Source organism: Manis javanica, chromosome 3 (genome assembly GCF_040802235.1).
Source record: "Manis javanica isolate MJ-LG chromosome 3, MJ_LKY, whole genome shotgun sequence".
Classification (NCBI taxonomy): domain Eukaryota; kingdom Metazoa; phylum Chordata; class Mammalia; order Pholidota; family Manidae; genus Manis; species Manis javanica.
In genome coordinates this window covers 172,883,063-172,892,399 of record NC_133158.1, presented here as the reverse complement: position 1 = coordinate 172,892,399, position 9,337 = coordinate 172,883,063, and the positions used below count along the sequence as shown (strand labels likewise).

At 54.8% G+C, this 9,337-nt stretch overlaps 1 protein-coding gene across 12 annotated transcripts in view; it reads right to left on the bottom strand.

Annotated features, from left to right (window-relative positions):
- The window catches only part of ALS2CL (ALS2 C-terminal like), a 45,334-nt gene continuing 35,997 nt past the window's right edge, over positions 1-9,337 (bottom strand). For 4 of the 12 annotated variants that reach the window (XM_037004340.2, XM_037004341.2, XM_017656846.3 and 1 more), the window contains exons 21-27: positions 9,012-9,185; positions 7,743-7,785; positions 6,985-7,013; positions 6,824-6,885; positions 6,569-6,710; positions 6,189-6,285; positions 1-5,798 (exon numbers count right to left, since the gene is read on the bottom strand). In XM_037004340.2, the coding sequence (XP_036860235.1) occupies positions 5,718-5,798; positions 6,189-6,285; positions 6,569-6,710; positions 6,824-6,885; positions 6,985-7,013; positions 7,743-7,785; positions 9,012-9,185 (628 nt within the window). In that variant the 3' untranslated portion in view covers positions 1-5,717. Of the gene's footprint in view, positions 5,799-6,188; positions 6,286-6,568; positions 6,719-6,823; positions 7,014-7,742; positions 7,786-9,011; positions 9,186-9,337 lie in introns of those variants that run through there. The other 8 variants (XR_001852552.3, XR_005057563.2, XR_001852553.3 and 5 more) reach the window with 8 other exon arrangements.

Genomic DNA, 9,337 nt, shown 5'->3' with positions numbered 1-9,337 from the left:
AAGTATCATATGATTTCACTTATTTGTGGAATATAAAAACAAAGCAAAACAGAAGGAACAAAACAGCAGCAGACTCACACTGAGAAGTGATTGGTGGTTACCATGGGGGAGGGAAGTGGGCGGGGGAGGGTGACTGCTGAACTGCCGTGATGTACATTTGATATAAGAAAAAAACATTTTCAGGTTACAAGTGGCAGTTACATTCCAATCAACAGACTCTGGCCTTACCATGGACCCTGAAACTAATCTGTGTTATTTCATTTGATTGACATTCCACACTCAAGTAGCTGAAGCTGTGTACAGGGTGAGTAGATGTTTCATGTATGAGTAATACTTCCTCTGACTATAAGGGATGCTCCACTGGGGAGAGACCAGTTAGGACAGGGGAACAAGAGCACAACTGGGAGCCCACCAGGACCCCTTCACCCCAAAGCCCAGCTATGTGGTGACAGTAAAGCAGTACAGACGACAAGAGAGATGGGACCAGCTAAAGAGCTACTAGATGCAGAAGTGTTTAAAGGAACCATGCTCAGGCCAGCTGGTCCTACAGATCCTTTAAAATTACAAGTGTCTGGTGACTGACAATTATAGAAACTGGAGTCCAAGGCACAGTGAGTTTACCATGATCTTATGAGCCTTCTGGCCCATTCAATGTCCTGTGTAGAAACACAGAACTGGAGTAGATGTGTTACACATGTCCCCATTAAGGCTCATGAGGCATCAGGGAAAGGTCACTGTTCAGGGCGCCACCACACATAAAAGTGCAGAGGCACAAACCACCCTGCATGAGCAACCAGCAGTTGGGTCAAAATTCAACACCAGGCAGAATTCTATCCTCTGATGAACTGATTCACTCTACAGATGAAGTCCTTGGCATTCTGAATACAGCAATTCCTGACAGACACATCTCAGTATAAGGCATCTTGAGTGCCAATTACTGGCTCAGGACTCAGCACCTGTGGACAATTAGACACCAACCTCCAATGCGGTGTTCCTCTCCAGCACCCCCACTATGGCATAAAGTGGACACTGCCTAACAAGCAGCCATCATTCAATGAAAATAACAGATCTGGAGAAAGGAGTAAACCACCCATTGAATCTCCCACTGTATGTAAGGTTGCCAGTCACCCCCTGGGCAAAACCATCCTAGATGTGGGGGCTATGCCAGCATCTCTGGCTCCTTGTGAGCTTCAGTACACCAAGATGCCTGAGGATGCTGGGCCTGACTCACAGACCAGCCAAGATCAAGGGCCTGCTGGCTGGGCAGCCACAGGAAGCTGCTTAAAGCTATGTAAGAGGATACTCTACCACCTGGGCAGAGTTGCATATTATGGTGCTTGTCCTGGAAAACACTCCCCAGGCCCCCAAGAAGGTACCTTGTTACATTTTTACCAACTTGTAGTTGGTAGTCAATGGGCTGACAGTGTGGCCTGGTACCTGACAATGAAACAGCTGAATAATGAAGTCCCAACCTCTGAGGGACAAGCATTACAGCAGCAAATTGCACAGGACCTCTGCCCTCCACTGAGACCCAGATGGATGCCCATGTAAAAGGACCCTTTGGCAATGGGCAGCAGTGGAATTGTCAGGCCTGACTGTAACTCTAAATGAATCCTTTCCCCAGTGCCAAGGGCAGTCCTGCCCCTTGCCTATCCCACAGTAGGCAGCCATCCCTCTGGGAGAGCTGAGGGCCGAGGCCACACAGCCCCTGCCTGGAGAACCTTTACTTTATTCACTCTGTGCACTGCTAAGTCCCCTCCAGCAGCGACAAGTCACTGCTGACTGGCCCTTGCTCCCACTCCCTCCAGCCTTCACTGCCTCCGAGCACCCTCAGGAATGATTTGAATATGCAGAGGCTTGGTCAGAATTTGGGTCTTCTAGATGTCAACTAGCTCCCAGTTTGCATTAGTTACGGACTCGGTTTCTGCAGCTTCCTTGTCCCACATGCCCAGCAAGCAGTCTGCTGGTGCCTTCCTGAAAGGAGAGCCAGCCATTCTCACCTTGTTTGCTGTGTTCGACACCATATCCCACTCGGAACATAGCTGTCATCCAGGAGGCCCCTGGTGAGGCTTGCTGACTGCGGGAGGAAGTCAGTCCATGCAGGGACTTCATGGAACCACCCTGTGCCCGTCCCCTTCAGGACGACACATCCATCACCCACAACTGGTCAACAGCATTAACCTGGCCATAATATGGCATCTCCTGAAGTGGGGGCTCAACACTCTTACAGACTGGCATTACTGCTAGGTGCGGGTGGGATACTAGGCCAGGAGGGCCAGGCCTGAGCCCCTGGTGCCCAGGTAAGGTCACCTGAGCCCTGGGAGCACATCTTTTTGTCTTTCCTTTCTCCTGAGGCTTTGACATCAGCTTCCTGTCTACTCCCCACCCGAGTTTGGCCTCACCTCCATTTCCCTGTGGGTCCCTGCCTGTCCTGGTCATGCCTGAGTGCTTCTGTTGGTAGGTACTGCCCTGACTGGGCATGGATGCAGATTTGCCCTGGACTCCAGGCCCTTCAGTCTGACCTTTCCTGTTTCCACCCTATCTCCCACTGCTACTGATGCCAGCCCAAGGAGTGGCAGTGAGCTGTGTGTCTGGAGAATGGAGGGGGAGCAGGCACCCACCCATCACGCACCACTAACATGATGAGGCCAGGGTGGGGCCCATGGAGAAGGGTTGGGGAGGAAGAAGCTTCCTTCCTTAGGTTCCAGGGGTTTGTTGTAAGCTGGGCCTTCAAGGACAGAGCAGCCTGGGACCTCATGGGATTGGAGGGCATTTCTGGGGGACGGAACAATGAAAGGCAGGCCTGAGAAAGCAGGGGAGTAACAGATAGGTTTGGCTACTGAAGGGAAAATGACTGTGGGGAAAGCAGGGGTTGAGAGGTTCCTGAGATAGCATGTGGCACTAGGGCTGCAGCTGGGGACAGGGGCAGGCCACCTGGGTCTCCAGGGTCAGGACTGCAGTTGGAGGGAAGTGGGTGGTCAGGCTGTATGACTTGGGACACACATGCTCACAGAGCAGCCATCCAACCTCAGAGGCGTCCCTGTCTGTGTCAGCCCTACATCCAGGCCCTCAACAGCAGGGCTGGTGTGGGCCTTCGCAGTCTGTCAAAGCTGCCTGTGGGGCGTCAACCCAGTGTCTCCCTTGGCCTCTCATCTCTGGCCCGAGTAACCAAGAAGTCCTGTTTGGGACTAATTCTGAAGAATTTCATCACTCCCTCAGGATCGTTGCCAAAAGAACCCTCATCCTGGGGAAGAGATGGGGACCAGAAAGGTGGAAGGTGGAGAGCACCTGAGCTGGGCCCCACCAGGCCACTTCTGACACTGGCCAACTGCCAAGGTGCTAGAGCCCCTGACCAGAACCTGACTTCCAGAGCGGACACCAGTGTGCTCCCACTGCAGCTGAAGGGGATCCTGCAGCAGCTGGGAGACATCACCATGCGGGTCGCAGTGGGAGACCTGTCTCCATCAGCCTCCCTGAGGAACCCCGCAGAGCAGGTGGTTATCACCTGGCTCCAGGTGTCTCCTCTGTAAAGGAAGCAGACAGCAGTTGTCAATTTCCTGCTCCAGGGTTTTGTTGTGAGAGGGTCTGATACAGCCTTGGCTGCCCTTGGAATTTCCCAGGGCCCTGTCCAGAGGCTCCAGTCCAGTTGGCACTGGGCGAGGTCCAGTGAGGAGGTGCTGGAAGGGTCCTGGTGAATCTTCAGTGCACCAAGAACGCATGGACCCTGAAGAAGGCTGGCTGGTATGCAGGGGTCTCTGGAGTGAGGTTATATAGCATTGCACCAACTCAGGGCCGCCCTGAGGCAAAGCTGTTCTCACTAGTCAAGGGACAAGAACTTGCTGGTGACCCCTGGAGAGGATTAAAGTGCTAATGAGCTGCCACGTCCGGGGTCAGCGTGAAAGCCCATGGCATCCTGGATGTCCTCACTCTCCATTAGTTCTACACCCTTCTAGGGACCTTCGTGGAAACACCACAGGGGGTTCTGGAAAAACCAGAGCACAAGACCTTCCAAGCCACCACGTTTGGTGGAACCAGCCAGAGAAAGCTTCACCCCCACCCCCACAGCCCCACAATGTCTCTGGGAGGCTGTGGGTGTCTCCCAGCCACCCTGCACCTTGAGGCTCCCAGTGTGGATTTGGCCTTGGGCTCATGTGTGGCTGTTTTCTGGAGCTTCCCTCAGCTCTACCCTTGAAGGCTGGGGTCGGTGCTTCATTTATTGAAGACATGCCTGGGAGCCAAGAACAACCTGGCTTGCGTACAGGCTACACCTGCAGGGTGGGCCCGGCTTGTTCTCAAGGTTACACCCCCACATAAATCCACCCTCTCCCCATGCCTCACTGCTGGACCTCTGCAGAACAGTCACCCTGTGTACTGGCACACATTTCTTGTTGAGCAGAGGGAGCCCCTGCTGATCACTTGGGTCAAGCCCCTCGATGTGGGAAAAAACTGAGACCTAGCAGGGATGAAGCTGCCCCAAGACCCAACTCCTGCATCTTTGGGTCCCACACTAGCTCCACTGTAAACAAAGTATTTCCCTCCCAAAGGCACCTGTGCTCCCAGTGGCCTCCCCTGAACCCCCACAGTATCCTCAGCTAGAGATGCTTCTTGATCTGGGCACAGGCCAGCCTCATGCTCCTGCTGCCCTTTTCACGTGCAGGTCCACAGAGGTCACAGCTATGTAACTCATGAGCGACTTGGGCACTGCTGGCAGTGATAAAGGCAAGGTAAGCTTCCTCCCACTGCCCTCCAGCTTGCTCCAGCATCTCCGTCCCCCAGCTTGCTCCAGCACCTCCCCATCCTCCAGCTTACTCCAGCACCTCCCCGTCCCCCAGCTTGCTCCAGCACCTCCCCGTGCCCTCCAGCTTACTCCAGCACCTCCCCGTCCCCCAGCTTGCTCCAGCACCTCCCCGTGCCCTCCAGCTTACTCCAGCACCTCCCCGTGCCCTCCAGCTTGCTCCAGCACCTCCCCGTGCCCTCCAGCTTGCTCCAGCACCTCCCTGTGCCCTCCAGCACCACTGTTTACATCACAGTACGTGGACTGCAGTTCAGAGCCCTCCAAACCCACACCTTCAACTGCCTACCCAAGGAGGGGACGGCCTTGCCAGAGGCCACCCAGCAAATCAGACTGAACTTTAAGAGGCCAGCTTGGCCCTGAGGCAGAGTCAGCAAGGAGCAAGGTTCCAGGAGACCACTCATGGGAAAGCGGCTCTATAAACAGAGTGGTTAGTAGCAGCTTGGAGCCTCTGACACTGAGTGGAGAAACAGGGAGCACGACCAACTGTGACAGAAGAATTTCAGTTACAGCCTAGCTGAGTCACGTCAGACTTCCAGAAGGACTCCAGGATCCAGCAGTTGGTGGGGAGGAGGAGATCCTTGACAGACCATCCTGTCCACTATTTTATAGACTGCAATACTGAGGCCCAAAGAGCCTTGATAACTTGGGAGCAAGGTTCAGGCAAGGAAAAGCCAGGGCTCCTTGCCCCCAGCCTGTGAGCTGCTGCAAGTCAAGGTCATCTGGGAAGGCCTGGTGATGGGTCAGGGGTACGCCTGTCACCTGACAGACAGCAGCAGCGTCTGCCTGAAAGAGACTGTACACCCATTTCCTCCAACAGCTGCCTCCGGGGGCCCATCCTGCTCTCTGGCCCATGGGCCATGCTCGCTCCCACGAAGTCCAGGGCCGCCCTCTCAGTTCTGCAGTTTGTCCAAGAAAGGCTGAGCTACAAGTATTCCCTGGAATCCCAGCGGATGGGCAAGTGGTGCAGCCTCATGTCTTCCTTCTGGATGTGCTCGTAACAGGACTGTGGGAAGAGGTAAGCTGAGGCTAGCTGGCCTGCCCACTCTGTTATCCGCACAGAGGGCCTGATGCTGGGGTGCACCCACCTCCTGGGAGTTGGACCACTGTGTCTGCAACTCAAAATGGGGACTTCCCTCTCCTGTGCTCAGGGATGCAGCCTGGAACACACTCAGGGTGCTGGGGACCCAAGGGCTGTGTTGCAGTGTGGGGCTACCCCCCCCCACCCCGGCTCCTTTTAACTAGGGCAGGACCAGGGGCTCTGTAGGACCCTTCCCATGGAGCAACACATGAGCTGTGAATCCGAGTTCACCCCCGTGAGGGGGTCTGGGCAGGGAAGGAGTCTGCCCCAGCGGCCAGGGCATTCCTGCCGTGGCCCTCCACCTCTGGCCCTCACCTCCAGGGCTGTGAGCAGGAAGTCATACAGGCCTCCTGTGTGGATGGGGTTCATCATGTCACGGATCAGGTGGATCTCAGCTCCTAGGTGCTGGATTCTGGAGGACAACCACCCCCACAGTGAAAGGGAGAAGGGGGCCCACCAAGGACAGGCCCTGAGCACCTGAGAACAGACCCGTGCTCAGCTGACTGGCCACCTGGGGTCCCTGCCCTGCTTTTGAAATCCATGGGACCCAGGGTTGGCCTCTCTGGGCCTCAGCTTCCCCTTAAGTACCAAGAAAGGCTGCACTATAAACCCCAATGTTCTTGGTTAGGGGTGGGGCAGGGTGGGAAGGGTCCTCCTGCAGCTCAACCCCCAGCTCCTGGCCTGGTGGAGCTCACCGGGCACGTGACACCACGTAGATGAGCAGTGGCAGCAGGTCATCCATGGGCAGCTTGTGCTCCTGGCCCAGCACCCGTGACACAGTGGTCTCAATTTCCCCGTATGTCCTCTCCAGCACCTTCAGCTTCTCCTGGGGGTCCACTGTGGTGCTACAGCAGGGTAGCTGGCTCAGATCATGGCTCTCAGGTTCAGTCCCAAGAAGGGCCCCAATATTCCTGCCACTTTCCCCCACCATCCCAGAGGCACAGACTCACATGATCTTCTGCAGACACTCAGTGGCTGACAGGAAGCACTTATCCCTGACCAGGGAGTATCTCTGCATGATGGGGGAGCACGTTGGATGAGGCCATGGTCCCCCAAGCTCTGTCACCTCCTTCCTAGGGTTGGGGCTGGCCCTGAGCCCCTTGCCACCCACCTCTTCTCCATCACTGATTCAGCACAGCCCTGCCCAGAGATTGAGTGAAACAGGGTAAATTACAGCTCCACTGTGAGCCTCAGTTTACCCAACTGTAAAGTGGCTTAAATGGTCTCCAGGAGGTTGAGAGGATCAAAATGGATAAAGAAGATAATAACCATAACCACCAATGGTCACAGGGGGCTGCCCAGTGCTAAGTGCCTACAGCAATGACTCTTGAACCCAACAACTTGTTGCAACACAAATTCCAGGTCCACTCCCTGAGTTTCCGACTCAGTAGGCCTGGAGTGGATAAAAGAATCTGCTTTTCTAACAAGTTCCGGATGATGCTGATGTTGCTGGTCCAGCAAGCACACTTCGAGAACCATTCCTCATGTGTACATGCCCACTTCCCCTCACGACTATCCACGAGGTAGTACTAGTACTGCAACAGGGGGCCCTTTCACAGATGAGGAAACTGAGGCACAGGACAAAGTATCTTTCCCATGGTTGCACCAGTAAAAGGGGCACAGCCTGTGTTTGTGCCTGGCCATGGTGGGCCAGCAGCTGTACCCTCCCTTCAACAGTGGGTATCAGATTGACACAGGAAGCCTGGTATCCCCCTGCTCACCCACCTATGCCCCACCCCCGCTTCTCTGCAGCCTCTGACCAGCGATCAAGAGGCAGAGTGCTGCCTGGAAGCCTGAACAAGTTTTGGGTGCCCAGCTAGGGCTCAGGCCTCCCTCTTACTGAGGCAGGTAATGGGCCCACCCTCTCACCTGATTGGTCGACAGTTTGAGGTCTTTGAGTGGCCACAGGTGCCTGAAATTAAACAAGTGAGACAGGAGGCTTTGCCAGGAAGAAGGAAGGAGCAGGGTCCTAAGTCAGAGGGCAAATTCCCTGTGCACCATGTTTCCCAGCATAGCAGAGCACAGGAAAAAAGGTCCACTAGAACTTCAATGGAGCTCAAGGCAAAGAGAGGCTGGAAGGAATTCCTGCAGAAGGCAGCACTCCATCCTGCACTGAAACATGAATAGGGCTTGGACAATGTAAAGAAAAGACAGAGGGGCAGAGCTGCAGGCCATGGGGCCCTCACAAAGTCCTGTTGGTCAGGCCACAGGGTGACAATGGAGGAGACTGTTCTGAAGGCTTGAAAGACCAGTGCAGGCTAGTGGGCAAAATGTAATGCAACACGGATAGGACCCAGAGACAGTGAAGCAAGGAGGCCAGAGTGGAGGAAGCAGCACAGAGGTGGCAGGAGTGGGTCGGGAGGAGGACCACTTGGGAAGCTGCTGGTGAGCAGGTCTCTTGGCCAGTAACTGGTCAGATTCAGGAAACATTCACCATGACAAAAGAGGAAACAGGATTTGGGGGATGAGTCGGAAGCACCATCACTGTGTGACAAAGGAGACCAGTGTGGGAGGAGAGAGCATCCATGCCCTCTGTCAGGCAGAGGATCACTCGCATTAGAAGAGGCACTGAGAAGAAAGGATATCTTGGGGATCAAGAGTAAAGGGGGGTCCTGACCTGCTTCCAGAACAGCCCTCAATCTCCCCCTTGAGGATCTGCCCTTTCCCAAGAGCCAGAAGCAGACCTTCCTTGCTCCAGCCCCAGTGGTAGATACTGAGGCAGGCCTGGTTAATCTGGCAGCATTCAGAGGCAGACTCAAGGCCCAAGCCAAGACAGTGAGGGATTTTAGGGGCCATGCTAGAGCTTTGGGGAAGGATACACCAACTCCCTGTGGGTACAGTGGGGGGACTGAGCTGGAAGGGTATAAACCTCAAGTGGCTAGTGCCATATTTATCACCGTAAGGCAGGGGGAGGAGCAGAGATGAACGAACAAAGAGAGAAGCTGTTTCCCTCTGCCCTGTGGCTAGGCACCTAGATCCAGCCACACCTGAATCTAGCAACCCCCATATAACTCTAGAACTTCTTGGGTACATGAGCCAATTCACACACACCCCTTTTTTGCTGAAGGCAATGGGAATTGTGTCTGTATCCTCTGCGACACAGAGCACTGGCAAACATGGCATGGAGGGAAGTCTTACTTCTGCACATCGAGGAACTCAAGTAGCTTGGTGTCAGGGAAGAGGCTGAGGTTGATGATGCCCTGGCTGTAGAGACTGTCCTCCCTCTCATGAAGAAGTAGGTAGAGAGTGAAGAGCTCTGAGTAGAAGCTGGGCAGCACGAGGGGCAGCACCAATGCATGCACCTGCAGGTCCCTGAGTGAAAACAACCAGGACAGGTTGGGGGGGCTCTTGGGGGTGGGGAGCACTCCCTGCACTGCCCTTCAAAGAACCCCCAGAGCTCGTCATTCCACAACAGTATCACTACCTTCAGCCTCCTCCACTCCCTAGAATACCCTTCCCAAGCC